Source organism: Lepus europaeus, chromosome 12 (genome assembly GCF_033115175.1).
Source record: "Lepus europaeus isolate LE1 chromosome 12, mLepTim1.pri, whole genome shotgun sequence".
In the NCBI taxonomy this organism is placed as follows: Eukaryota; Metazoa; Chordata; class Mammalia; order Lagomorpha; family Leporidae; genus Lepus; species Lepus europaeus.
The window spans coordinates 20,269,688-20,284,115 of record NC_084838.1 but is presented as its reverse complement, the minus strand read 5'-3'; the positions used below and the strand labels follow the sequence as shown (position 1 = coordinate 20,284,115).

Genomic DNA, 14,428 nt, shown 5'->3' with positions numbered 1-14,428 from the left:
CTGGTAAAAGTTTTGAAATCGCTACTGAGCTGTATTGTCATGCAATGAGTGCCCATTAGTTAAAGTGTGCAGTTTGTCCTTTTTGACCATTTTTACACCTATGGAACTAGCATCAGAGTGAGGATAATTAACAACTGTTTCTCGTGCCCTTTGTAATCCCTCACTCCCCACTTCCCCGTCCTCAAACACTGCTCTGCTTCCTGTTACTGTAGATGAGTTTGCATTCCCTGGGATTCTTCACAAGGGACATCGTACAGTGTGTGCTTTTCTCCCAGCCTGTCTTCGTTCACTCAGTGTCATGTTCTGAGTTTCATCTGTGTTTGCATGTATCAGTAGGTCATGCCTCTTACTTGCTGAATACAGTTAGGGGTCACTCTGCAGTGGGGATCTGTTTTGAGAACTGCATCACTGGGTGATGTAGATATTGTGCAAACGTCAGTGTGTTCTTACACAAGCAAGACAGTCACTGTGTCACTAGGTCGTATAATCTTAGGGGGCCACCGTCGTATACTGAGTGTCATTGAGCCAAACGTTGTTATGTAAGTGCGTGACTCTGGTGGTCTTCCATTGTCAGAGGAACATAAAATTCCTCCGTCTGTTCACATATGGATGGACATTCGGGTCGTTTATAGTTTGGAACTAAGGTAGTCAAAGCTGCTGTGACATGTATGAGCAAGTCTTGGAATGGACAAATGCTTTCATTTCTCTTGGCTTAACACCTGGTAACAGAATTGCTAGGTCATCTGGTAGCTGTATGTTTAACTCTTAAGAACAACCAGACTGTTTTCCAAAGTAGTTACTCCACTTCCTCCATTTTCCATTGCAGCAGGGGGGGTATACTTTTCTTGTAATACCATTCTCTGTGTTGGGTATCAGAGTGACGCTGGCCTCCTAGAATGAATTGGGAAGAGCATTCCCTCTTCTTCAGTTTGTGCAAGAGTTTGTGTACAGATGTTATTTTATATAAATGCTCTGTAGAACTCAACAGTGAAGCCATCAAGCCTGGAATTTTTTTTGTAGGAAAGGTTATTTTAAAATATATTCAATTCCCAAATATTCAGAAATTATCCAGTTTTTTTCAGTTATTGATTTCTAAATTAATTGCACTGTAATTAGAGGATATATTCTCAATCTTTGAGATTTATATCTTATTATATGGTCCACTTGATGTAAAAAAAAATGTATCTTGGAATCTTGGCATGTCATTTTAATTTGGTTGATAATGTCCAAAGCTCTGTACCCTTTCCTGCTTTAAAAAATCATTTTTATCCTATCATATACTGAGAAAGAAGGGTCAGTATCCTCAGCTAATATTTGTGGATTCAACTGTTTCCCCTTTTTGTTCTATTAATTATTGTTCATCTAGTTTGAAATTCTGTTACACTTAGGTATGACGAATGGACCCCTGTTTAAATTCTCCAATGTTCTGGAAATATCTGGCAACATCTGTTCTTGAAACCTATTTTATCTCATTTTATAACCATTATCACATTTTAGGAGTAGTGTTTGCCTGGTGTATCTTTTTTCATCCTTTTCTTTTAGTCCATTTGTATCTTTATGTTTGAGTGTGTACATATGGTTGGTTCTTGCTCCTTGGTCCAGACAGTCTTTGCCTTCAACCAAAGAGTTTAATCGTTTATGTTGAATAGAACTTATGGATACAATTTTATTTCAGTTTACCATTTTGTATTTTTTACTGGTCCCATTTGTTCTGATTGTTCATTCCTCTGTTTCTACCTTCCTTGATAATATTTGTGTTTTTTTTTTTTTATTTTCTCTGTTAGCTTTCTAGTTGTAGTTCTTTTTTCTTTTTCAGTTTTCTATAATTTACAGTTCACGTCCTCAGTGGGTCATGAACGTGCATCGTGCATTTACTCCCCTCCTCCCGGTGCTGTTCTTACCGTGCCCGCATGTTATAAACACAACAGGTGCTCTCAGCTTTAAACTGTCTAGCCTTTGTCAAAGTAGCTAAGAAGAGAGAAAATGCCTTTTATTACCTACACATCCCGTCTCCTGGGCTGTGCTTTGCTTTGTGTAAATCTGAATTCTAGCCATTATCACTTTGTGTTATTGTTGAAGAACTGTTCCTTACATCATAGGTCTGTTGAGGAAAGATTCTCACAACCTAGAGATGTTTTTATTTCACCTGTCTCTTGAAGGGTATTTTCTCTGGACACGAATACTAGGTTGAGAAACCTTTTTTCTTTTGTTTCTTTTAAAAATGCCATTCCTTTATCTTCTCATTTACATTGTTTCTGACGAGACATCAGAGCTCATTATGCTTGGGATACTTCTATTTTTAGTGTGTCTTCTTTCTCTGGATGCTTTTAAATGTCTGTGTTGCTGATTTTCCACTAGTTGACTGTCATGTGTGTTTCTTTGTGTTTGTCCGTTTGAGGTACACTGAGTTTCCTGAATCAAAAGGTTCATATTTTTCATCCAATTTGGAAAATTTCAGCCACTATTTCTTCAAACATTTTGGTTCCCTAATCTGTGTGTCCTCTCCTGTTGAGGCATTAGTTACATGTGTTTTAGGTGTTTGATTAAGTTTACAGATCAGCTAAAACCCTGCCCCTGTGTCCCGCCTTGTTCCCTCTGGGCTTCAGTTTGGATAGATTCTATTGCCCTGTCTTCAAGTTTATGTATCTTTTCTTCTGCAGTGTCTAATCTGCTCTGTTAGGAAAACTCATTTGCGCAGTCATATTTTCCACCTGCGAAAGTTCCATTCGGTTCCTTTGTGCAGCTTTCATTTTTCTCTTCATTGTGTTCATGTTCTCCTTTAAGTCTTCAAGCATTTTTGTAATGTTTTACTGTCAGTGTCTCCTAGGTCCATCAGCCCTGTTGTTTCTCTGTGTATCCTGAATCTTTTCCTCTTGATTATCACTGGTCACATTTTCCTGCTTCACCTGAGTGTTGAGTCTGTGCTGCATCTGGTGGAAGTCGTGTTGTTCCTTTGATGAGTGTTGAGTTTGTTTTACTTACAGGTCAGTGTGACACTTTTCTGAGCCGTGTTAAGATTGACCCAGAGTAGTTCTGAGCCCAGGGTTAGCGTAGCTCCTCTAACACATGGCCCTTGCGGATCTCAGCCAAATGCCTGAAGTCCTCCACACGCCGTCTCCTGCAGAAGGCGAGAGCTCAGCGCTTGTGCCCCTGCATCTACACTCAGCTGAAAAAGCTCCCCACACGCTCTTTTCCCTGAAGCTTTGCAGGGGCTCCTCTGTACAGCTGCAGTTTGCTGCTCAGCCAGAGACTTCAGCTCTGCACATTTCTGAGTTCTTTGCACGGTTCTCTGTTATTCTTCCCTGAAAAGCCCTGAATGCTGACAATCGCCGTCTCCTCACCCCAGTCAGGTGCGTGTCTTCTGTGGTCTCCACATCCCTGTGCCCTGGTGCCGGGGGTCTCCCCAGGCCAAGAGCTGCACCGACCGTGGGGTTCCCATCGTGCCTTCTCGCGTGAACCACAGCTCCGCACTGCTCTTTGGTCAAGGTCTGCAAACTGTTGTTTCACATACATTGTGCAGCTTTCTAGTTGACCGTGGCAAGAGAGCTGATCCTGTACCTGTTGTCCCATCAGGGCCAGAAGTTTAAGTTCCCCAGTTCGCTTTTTAAGATGAAAATCCACGAGGAAGGATTCCCAGGTCAGCTCCGCGGGCGTCACATCTGCCGTCCCCTCACCTCCAGCCCTTGAGCGCAGTGCCGTGGGCCTCGCATGTGTCTCCAGCCCCTGCCTGGTGCAGGTTCCAGGAAGACACCCCCCGCCCCGTCCCTCACTGGGTTCCTGTTCTCGATCCGGTGTCCACTGGCGCTTTTGTTTCAGTGCAGTTTCCAGCTCTTCTGCAAGGACAGTGCTCCGTGACTTTTTAGATATCACTTAGTGTAAACGTCTCCTGTGGACTTCTTCCCAAGGAAGTCAGCCAGGCTGTGTGAGACTCATTGCTCCTCAGTGAGGGCGCAGGCGGGAATCCAGCAATGTCCCATGTGAGATTGAAGGCCAGAGCGAACGTGAGTGAGCTGAGTCGTGAGCCGTGCAGGCTGTCCCAGCTCAGCCCCAGCCCACCCTGTGCCTTGGGCGGTGGGGAGGATGACGCGTCAGGTGGCTCCACAGCACGATTAGATCCAAGGTGCCCTCCTTACGCTGTCCTCAGTGTTACTCTTCTGGCCGGCCATGCCCTGATTGATCCCCGGATCCCGTGACATCTCTGTATCTCAGGGAGTCGGCCGGACACTCAGGGCATGGGTGAACCCGGCAGAACCGACAGAGCTGTCACTTCAGGGAGCATGCCAGCTAATAGGAACAGAGACACTGATCAGAGGTCACACTGTGTGTCACTGTCAAGGGCGGTCAGTTCTTGGAAGAGGGGAGGGGACAGCAGATACATGGCCAGGTGGGCTGATGTCAGGGGGGTTCACCTAGGCAGTGATGTTTAACGGTAGTATATGGAACCAGCAGTCAAAACTAAGGGAGGGGCCGGCGCTGTGGCATAGCGGGTTAAGCCACAGTCTGCCCTGCCAAGCATCCCATATGGGCACCGGTTCAAGTCCCTGCTGCCCCACTTCCAATCCAGCTCCCTGCTAATGCACCTGGGAGGGCAACAGAAGATGGCTCGAGGGCTTGGGCCCCTGCACTCATATAGGAGACCCGGAAGATGCTCCAGGCTCCGGCCACTGCAGCCTTTTTGGGGAGTGAACTAGCGGATGGAAGATCCCTCTCTGTCCCTCTCCCCTTCTCCTTCTCTCTCTGTAACTCTGCATTTCAAATAAATCTTATAGAAAATAAAAATAAAACTTCGAGGGAAGAACATTCTAGGCAGAAGGAATGGCATGTGCAAAGGCCACGAGCTTGGATGAGCGGGGGTATCATGGGGTGAGAAGGGAGGAAGCTGGGGAACTGAGCGAGTCTTGGGCAGGTGGGTTGAAGCAGGCAGGGAACAGCCCTGAGTTTATGACGCTCTGTGCCTCGTGGTGTCCCTCCGCTCCCTGCCACAGGGAAGGAGGCAGCCGGCTCCCACATGGGGCCGTCAGGGGTCAGAGCCTGATCCAGAGGACCTGGTGGAAGCCCTTCTGCAGGGCTGGAGACGGAGGCCTGGGAGGAAGCAGATTGCTCAGGCAGGTGCTTGGGAACTCCGTCGGCCTTGTGCCCAGAAACGTGGGGGACCGGGCAAGGGGTCGTCAGCCTTGTGCAAGGCCGTCCTCCAGGAGCCAGCGTCCCCTCCCGCACTGACTCTCTATGTGGCCATAACAACTTAGTCGTGCAGGGGTGGGCACCCCACAGCTCTCCTGCCCCATGAATGGTGGCGTTGAGGCGGGGAAACCAGGACGAGAAAGGGGAGGTTCAGAGACCAAGCTGGTGGAGGCCAGAGGTCACCGTACTGGCATCCAGAGAGGTGTCTGTCTCACCCCAAACTCAGTGCTGCTCCCATGACAGTGAGTGTCCAGCAGTGGTCGCCAAGCTGTGCCCTGCACGGGGCGGGAGAGTCCAGGCGAGGGAGTCGTAGATTTTGCCCCCTCTTTGAGCAAGGAGGCCACTGCCCTCTGCTCTGTGTTTGATCCGAGTGCATCAGGGGTTGCCAGCACTGGGGAAGGCTGGGGCAGTGCCATCTGTCCCACACTGCCAGGGACAAAGGCCCCGTGAGCACCAGCCCCTGGCGCTCAGGGCTCCAGCTTGTGCACGGAGCGCTCTGAGTACCAGGGAGACGGGCGCCTGCCAAGCAGTGACACAAGCTCCCTAGACAGCAAGGGACTGTGGCGCATGCTTCCTGCAAAACTTCCAGCATTGCATCCCCCCGTCCCTACTGTCTTAAGGCAACATCAGGCCATCCTGCCTTCGGCCATCCCCCCACCCAGTGGACCCCCGAGTGCCCCTGCTTACCTGCTTTCTGTCCTTACCTCCAAGGAAGGAGCAGGGGCTTCAGAGCCAGTGTGGGTGTCCATGATGGGTTAACTCCTCCCTGGGCCCTCGGCACTTGGAGGCTGGGCTGCCCCCAGCGATGGGTGACCTGCACGGAGTGGGAGTGGGGGCTGCTCAGTGGCTCCAGGTAACTGAGTGTGGGCTGGCAGGCAGGTGCCCTCCAGGACAACTCAGGAAGTTCCAGAGTCTTTCTTGGGCTCCCGGTGGGCATGAGAGTCCTTGCTTCCTGGGCAGCGACAGATGGCTGGGCAGACGGACTCCCGCCCTGAGGGTCTCAGGGACTGAACACCTGCCCCTACCCCCGCCAGGTACCGCCCCCGGGTGGGAGCCTCCAGACGATCCAGACACAGGCTCTGAGTGCTCGCATCCAGAGGTCTCCCCAACTCCTCGCTTTGTGGCCGCCAAGACCCAGACGAACCAGCCAGGGAAGAAAGCTCCGGCCTCGGTGGTCCGCTGTGCCACGCTCTTACACCGCACCCCTCCAGCCACGCAGACCCAGACGTTCCGCACTCCTAACTCGGGATCTCCGGCAAGCAAGGCGACCGCAGGTACTGATGGCCTACGTCCCCCCACGCCTCCTCCACTCCCCTCCTCTACTCCCCGCCTCCTCTCTGCCTGCCACTGCTATGCCTCGGGGCAGATCCAGGTCCTGCTTCTGCCCCTGGCTGGCTCTGTGACCACAGCAGGCACCCAACCTGCCAGAGCCTGGTTCTTTCGCCCCAAGTCAGGGTTTTATGGTGATTTGCAAACAGGTGTGTGTGTGTGTGTGTTTAACGTAGTAGATTGTCTGCCCCAAATCCTGGCCAAAAGGGCCTATTTTATTTGGCCTTCACAATATTTTAAAAAATGTTAATTAATTGCCAACAGTTGAACATTGGGAGGTTTCTTGTAAAGCTTTGGACTTCTCCTGAGCTAGAAAAGTCAGACCTGGCAGCCCTGGGCACGCTTTGCTGCAGGACGGCCTGGGCTGCCTCCTTCACGGGGGCGTGTGCCCTCCACAGTCCCCACCACTCCCTGCTGCAGCCCCAACACAGTGGCCACGTGACAGGTGTTCCCTCACCATGTGCACACTGTTGTCTGTCTACATCCAGCCCAGGTCATCCTCTTCTGTCAGCTGCCTGGACCATGTTGCCCTGAGCTGACATCTCCTACCCTTCAGAAAACTCATTCTGAAAACTCACTTCCATCGGAGCTGCCCGCTGCGCACAACCTGCCCTGCCTCCAGCACCTCCGCCTGCAAACCTCTGTGTGTGTGTGTGTGTGTGTTTCCCAGCTGAGCAGGTCAGAGGGCCCCAGGCAGGGAGCAGGAGCCTGCCGTGGGGGCTGGGAGATGGAACATGTTAGAGATAGGAGTTGTCCCCATCCTCATGACCCTGGAAGAAGTGGCTCTTCCGGTGTGTCTGAGCAGGCTGGTGTGGGGGGCCGCACCTGCGGGACCACATGCACACGTGCACACATGCACACACACACTGCGGGACCACACACACACACACACACACACTGTAGGACCACACACACGAATATGCATATACACACACACACTGCGGGACCACACACACAAACACACACACAAACACACACACACACACACACACTGGTTTGCAGCCGGAGGTGCCGGCGGCAAGGCAGGTTGTGCGCAGTTGGCGTTAGCAGCTGTGCAGTAGGAAACCACTGCTGCCCGGAGGAGTCGCTGGCCCCAGCGGCACGAAGTCCTGCGCATGCGTTGGTCAGTACACAAAGCCCCCCTTGAAGGGTGTCATTTGCCCCGTGTAGCCCAGGTCTCCACCCTGGACCTCGAGCAGAAGGCAGCGCCTGCCCCAGGAATGAAGGCGTGGCCCTCCGTCTCGGAGGGTTAGCACACATCCAGCCCAGGAACTGGACACTGTCTCTCCTGTTTCTCTACCTGCAAGGTGGGAGTGACAGTGCAGCCCCTCCTCGGGCTACTGGGAAGATGCAGGGGGAGGCCGGGGGCGGAGTGTCTGAAACAGCGTGACCGCCCCTCCCCTTCCCCGAGACAGAGCGCGGAGGCGGATGGCGTCTTTGCCGTCTGGCGGGTGCCCTCCTGAGGCTGAGCCCAGGCATCTTGGCAGCACGTGGGAAGCCCGGGCCCGCCCTGTGAGGGGGTCAGCAGCCCCTGCAGGAAGGAGGCTGCTCCAGGAGGCCTTGCGGGGGGAGGGGCCGGGGATTGAGCAGGGCCTATGGCAGCCACCTCTGGCTTCCTCTCCCATCCATCTCTCCTGTGGTCATCTGGAACCACAGCCCGAGCGTACTCCCTTCCCGTGTAGAGTGGGCTGGGAGAAAGTTGCATTTCCCGAAGTGGGTTCCCAGGCTCCCTGTTTCTGCGGAAGCCCCCAGTACGCTTGAGGAAGGCTGGGTTAAGTAGAGCGAATGGGTCCCAGCCGGTGACACTTCTCCAGCGAGCCTGTGACATCCCCTGGGCGAGTTCTTCCTCAGGAAAGGAACCGCGTCCCCTGCACGTGCCAGGGGGACTTGTCCTGAGGCCTGTCTCCTGAGTCGTCCAGCAGCGCCAGGGGCCAAGGGCACCTTGAGATAGCTGGGTTACCCCTGCTCAGTTACTTCCCTGCAGGTGCACAGCGTGTCCGTGGTTTGCACCTGGGTGGACGCTGCCTCTGCATTGTGGAGTTTGCAGGGAGCACCTGGGAGAGGCTGGGCCACTCAGGGGGCGCCAGCCTGCGAGCAGAGATGCCTGGGAAGTTGCTCCAGGCGGCGAGCCAGGCGCTTGCCCTGGGTGAATGCCGACTCACCTCACCTGGTCTCTGACCTCCAGGGAGGTGGGGTTGCCCCAGCTCACCCATCAGGCCTGCTTTGCCAGGATGCCCACCCTGCTACCCCAGGGCCCCCAGCTGGTGGAGCTGGGACCAGTGGCCTCAAAGCTTCCTCCAGGAAGCAGGCTACGGTCTCCTCTGCGCCTTTGCTGCGCTGTGGCAGCAGAATTCGATGGAGGCGGTGGTGGGTGACAGATCCCAGGGGCTCGGTGCAGCAGACGGGGCTCCCCAGGAGCGAAGATGGGAGACGCAGAGCCAGCTCAGTAGCTGGGTCTCATCCGTGTGCTCCCAGGCCACACCCCCCGTGTAAGGACCTTGAGGGCACTGCCAGCGGGGTCTCTTAGGGCTCTGGCAAGGTACCTGCAACTCAGGTCCAGAGGGACTTGGAGGCATGGTTGGGGTCCCAGAGCCCCTCCCTGCACTGGCTCCCCAGCACCCGACCAGCCCGGGGCCACCTCCCACGTGGTTTCCTCTCGAGATCCCATGCTGACAGTCACCGACCTTTCTCTCTCTCCCTCTCTCTCTCTCTCCTCCTCTCTCTCCCTGGTCCCTCACCCAGCAGAAAGCGCTTTCAGTCGCAGGGTAGAAGGCAAAGCACAAAACCACTTTGAAGAGACCAACAGCAGTTCCCAGAACTCGAGCGGTGAGTGCTAAGTGCAAGGTGATGCTGGCCCTTCCCGGCCTCGCATGGCAGGTGCTGTGGGGGCGGAGTCTGCCCCACATGCAGTGGATCGCCTTGGGAGGAGGCTGGGCCATGGGGATGGAGGGAGGCAGGGCCAGGCAGGAGCAGGAGGGGCCTTTTCTCCCAGGGGTGTCCCTCTTTGCCTCTTCCCTGCGGAGAGAGGAACTCCCATCCCCAACTCCTGAGCTCTCCGCCCAGCCTGCCCCTGTGGGTGGGCCAGAGAGGGCCAGTTGCTGTGTTTCTAAGGTAAGCATCACAGCCAGTTTCTTCCTGGGAGAGGCAAAGGGGTGCAGCCGAGAGAGCTGTGGATCTAAGAGCCAGAGGCCCCAAGTTCTGGTGTCATGCTGAACCCGGGACCATCCCTACCACAGTTCCCTTTGCAGCCTTTTCCAGCATAAGGCTGCTCGCGTGAGGTTCTAGTGGTGTTTGGCGCCCCCTGGTGGCTGACCTTCTGGAACAGCAGCAAAGGGCCCGCCCTCCCCAGCAGGTGCAGGATCAGCCAGGCCTGCAGGGAAGGGGTGGCCACAGGCAGGTCTGCATGGTGAGGGCCGGGCAGGAGGGGAAAGGCGTCTGACAGTGTGGGGCTCCCACTCTTCCTGCGCAGTCCAAGTTGAACTGGGCACACGTCGGAGGTCCGTCTGTGCCAGGCAGCGGGCTGCACGCTGACTGGAGGTAGGCAGGTGGGCCGGATGTGGTCGACTGCTGAAAACTTTATGAAGTAGTGGCTGGGAGCCCAGACGTCCGTGAGGAGGCTTCTGCATCGTCACAGAGACTAGCTCGGGGTGACCCAGGGCCACCATGTCCTGGCTGCGTGCCTGGGCCAGCCTCTTACCCTGGCCTCTGCTGGAGGGAAGCCCAAGGTGGTTGTGAGCATCCAGCGAGTGCGGGCACAGGTTGCACACTCCCCAGTGGCTGTTTGCTTTTGTTGGGCTTTTTTTCTTTTGGTGATTTTCGCTTTGTTTTGCAGTAAGCCCAAGTGGTTTGATGAAAGCTCTGGGGAACAGGGTAGGGTTTTGAGCTGTCTGATCCGCATAAGCTCTCCAGGAGGCGGGCCTCAAAGCGATGTTGTCGCGGGCCACACGGGGATACGTAGCAGCGCTGGGACCGGGACTGAAGTCTCCTGTGCTTTCGGCCAAGCTGTGCTGCTCCCCTGGGCCCCTCCGCACCCAGACTGACATTCACAATCAGGAATGAGGGCATCAAGTGCTGCCACAGCTTCTGCGGGCAGCCACCATTTATTGAGCACCTACTGCATGCATGGCATGTGTTGAGAGTTTTACGTGTCTTACATGTCTTTGTCCTCACCACGACTCTGTGGGTGTCTGGGGAGGAGAGGGGGGCTCAGGAGAGGTCAGTGGTGGAGCCACTGTCCCCAGCTGGCCTGGAAGTTGCCAGCAGGCACAGCCCCTGCCTGCTCGCGGCCAACCGTCCCCATCCCGCAGCCAGAACTTGGGGGCAGCTCCCAGCTCCCCGGTGTGAGGTGAGCAGTGGCCACGCGGGGCTGTTTTCTCACTAGCCCTCCAGGGGCCTTGCTCTTTCCGAGTCCAGAGTATCCTGGGGGGGTGGCCCTGCCCGGTGGCCGCAGCCCACTGGGTTGTCAGAAGGGCGTGGCCTCCGTGCCAGCTTCCACCTCCCTTCCCCTGCCCCCGAGAGCCTCCTCTGGCACGGGTGATTCAGAGGCAGCATCCTGGGGATCCTCATGGAGCAGCAGACGTCTCGTTGGCAGACACTGCAAGTCCCCTGCTTTCAGGCCTTTGCCTGTCCTGCAGAGTAAGGGCTGGTCCCACGGTGGGGGAGGCGGGGGTGTGGGGGGGCCAGGGCAGGGAGTGGACTCGGCTGACCTCCCAGGGCATCCGACCTGGGCAGCGTGAGCCAGACAAGCCACAGGCCACCTTCCTGGGCAGCTCCAGCTGTGGGTGGAGGAATTGGGACCGCAGTGGGACGGAGCCCTGACTCCAGGAGCTAGCCCCGCCTCCCATCCCTGGACCCCTCTCTGAGCCCCTCGCAGCTGTCCTCCAGCCTTTCTTTGCCTTGCTCCCCTGTACTCCGTCTCTTGTTCTCCTTCCTTCTTCTCCATCTTCCTCTCTTCTGCCAGGTGCTGACATAGTCCCAGGAATGCGTGGCTGGACATGAGAGGCCCGGCTGCACCTGCGATGCCGGGGCCTTTTCCACCCCTTACCGTCCCCCGTACTCTTTCACTCCCTACACTTTCCTGTGTTCATGACCTTGGTTTTGGTTCTCTCGGCCAGCAGCAGTCACTGAGACGCCATCCCTGCCTGCAGAGAGCTCCTTATCCCCTTGTGTCCCATGCAGGCCCCTTCCAAGCATCCAGCGCAGTGCCTGGCATGCAGTAAGCACTCAATAAATACCCGCTGGATTGAGTCAGACAGGTCTGTGCGTGTTGTCCCCTCTCTGTCACTCCTCCTTCTCCCCCCGAGCCTCTCCCTCACTGGTGGGTGACAAGGGAGGCAGATAGGCTGGGCCGGGAGCCCTGAACACACAGATTGGCCTGCTTGTGTGTTTGCATTTCCGCCCAAAGCTGCCTGGCTGTCTGTTCTCCCCTCACCGACCACCGACCACCACCTTTCTCCCTGCAGAGCCATACACATGCGGCGCCTGTGGGATCCAGTTCCAGTTCTACAACAACCTGTTGGAGCACATGCAGTCCCACGCAGGTAAGGCCCAGAGCACCAGGTGGTCGCTTCCCACAGAGAGGTGTGCACATCCCTGGGGATGGAGTGCAGGAGGCGTCCCTCAGGCTATGGCTCTGGGCGGAGCCTTGAGGACCAGGACAGGACTGGGAGGTGGAGACTGAGACTGGCAGGAGCAAGGCGGGCGAGGCGTGCAGCCCGAGGCGGAGGGGGCAGCTCTGGATGGAGCCCCGTTCCTGGAGCGCCAGGTGCTGGGGAGCCAAGGGCGGAGTCACCAGGGGAGCCTCCCAGGCGCCACCCATATCCGACTCTGCAGCCTAGGGTGGGGCTGGGCTGCTGGGCCAGGGACCTTGCTCCGAGAGCCACAGGCCGCCTGCTAAGGCCGTGTGGCCACGCTCCTGCCCTCCAGCCTCCTCACCAGCGCCTCGGACTGCAGGCTTCTCACAGCATCCACACCACCTTGGGTCCGGTTTCTCAGTAGGGAGACGCTGTTTGCTGTGGCAGATAAATGATTCCAGATTCTCAGGGGCTTCACACGAGCATCGCTTGTTTCTCACTCGCACTCCGGCCGAATGCAGGTGACCTGGGTGGCAGCTGCCACACGGTGACCCGGGGATCCGGGCATCGTCTTCCCCTGGGTCCCTGGGCTCCTGGCTCTTGGACCATGGACAAGGCACACACTTCTTTGCCACCCTGGGCCAGAGGTGACGCCCAGCTGCTCACATGCCACTGGCGGGAATTAGTCTCGTGAGCAGTGGAACCACGGGTGGAAGTGGGCCCAGAGCCACCGCCCAGGGACACCCAAACACCTGCAAAAGGAAACAGGCGTGTGGGGGAGGCTGCGAGCTGCCCCTCCCTCAGGGTAGTCTAGAGGCTCTGGGAGTCGGGGTGGGCAGTGCCTGGGGCGGCATGCTGGCACCACAGTTGGTAGCCACAGGTATCTCTGTTACTAGGCGTATCCTTGTAGGGTTTGCAGATCTTTCACAGACTCCAGGTCTGGTCTGACTGGCACAGCCGGGACTAGAATCCCTTAGGCAGGGCTCTGCTCTGTTAACGTGACTTCCCTTGGTCCATCCATCCATCCTTCCATCCCTGCCTCCCTCTGTCTGTCCATCCATCCCTCCCTCCCTCCACCTGTCCGTCTGTCCATGCCTCATCCATCCATCCATTTCTTTATGCCTCCATCCGTCCCTCCTACCTCCCCCCATCCATCTGTCCATCCCTCCCTCTGTCCGATCATCCCTCCCTCCCTCCCTGTCTCTCCCTTCCTCCCTGTCTGTCCCACCATCCCCTCTCTCCCTCCATCCCTCCCTGCCTGCATCCATCCTCCATCCATCCGTCCCTCCATTTACCCCTTCAGCACATGTGTTTTTGAGTACCTGCTATACACCAGGCCTGTGTTCCCATGACCTTTGGGGCGGGGTGGGGTATTGTTTGTCTCTGATAAACTTTAAAATCAGGACAGAGCTCTTTTTGCTACCAAGACACTTTGCTCCAACTGCCCTGCCCCAGTGCTGTGTGATCTACGGCAGCCACTGTCTCCACCTCACGCCGGGGCCCCAAAGCCCAGGCCGCCAGCCTCCCTCCTCATTGCCAGTCTTCCCGTGTCTCCTTCCTTCTACGCGTCTGGGTCATCATCCGCCATCCTTCACCTGGGAGGGCCCGGCATGCCAGCTCAGGACGGTGACCCTTGACCCCACGGGGACCAGGAGCCTAGGGACAGCAGCGGGCAGTGCGCTTGGGGACCACTGCGTGAACTTAGTTCCTGCAGGCCAGGCCTCTATGTTCTGCCTCTGCACCCTCCACCTCTCTCTCTCTCTCTCTCCATGGGCCCTGCCAGCTTCTGGAAGCTGAGCAGTGATTGGGGGAGAATCTGGGTACCCCTGCTTCCCCATCCCTGGGGCAGCCCCGGGGGCGGAGGCCATTAGCATGTAAATCAAGGCTGAGTCCGGAGGGGGCCCCAGCACCTGACAGGGTTTCCGCCAGAGGTGCTGGCTGCGCTGCTTTGTTCTGGTCCAGAGCTGCAGGAGAATGCCTGGCCGGCAATCCGGTGTAAAGCCAGGCTGAATCCGGCCAGGCTGAATCGGGATTAAGGGATTGGCTCCACCGGGAGAACCGAAGCGTCGTGAGCTGCGCCGTTCTCGGCGCGCTGATAAGGGGGATCAGCCCGAGTAACACCAATCTCATTAAGAGGCTGCTGAACGGCACAGGGTAATTCGCACTAATCAACTTCCTGTCGTGCTGCGTGGAAAACCCTCCCTGCCCGCTGACAGCCCGGGAGCATGCTTGGGCAGTCAGTAGCAAAGACAGCCAAGGGCAGGGAGTGCGGACTTGGTGGCCACTGTGGTGCTTCCAGCTTTTTGGAGATTATGTCTTCAGATCTCTGTGCACAAGCCTGGCAG

At 56.1% G+C, this 14,428-nt stretch overlaps 1 protein-coding gene across 5 annotated transcripts in view; it reads left to right on the top strand.

Moving 5' to 3' along the window:
* ZNF618 (zinc finger protein 618) overlaps positions 1 to 14,428 on the top strand; it is a 171,222-nt gene that overhangs the window by 141,973 nt on the left and 14,821 nt on the right. For 3 of the 5 annotated variants that reach the window (XM_062207711.1, XM_062207709.1, XM_062207712.1), the window contains 3 exons: positions 6,216 to 6,455; positions 9,253 to 9,336; positions 11,973 to 12,050. In XM_062207711.1, coding sequence (XP_062063695.1) covers positions 6,216 to 6,455; positions 9,253 to 9,336; positions 11,973 to 12,050 — 402 coding nt within the window. The remainder of the gene's footprint in view (positions 1 to 6,215; positions 6,456 to 9,252; positions 9,337 to 11,972; positions 12,051 to 14,428) is intronic. The other 2 variants (XM_062207713.1, XM_062207710.1) reach the window with 1 other exon arrangement.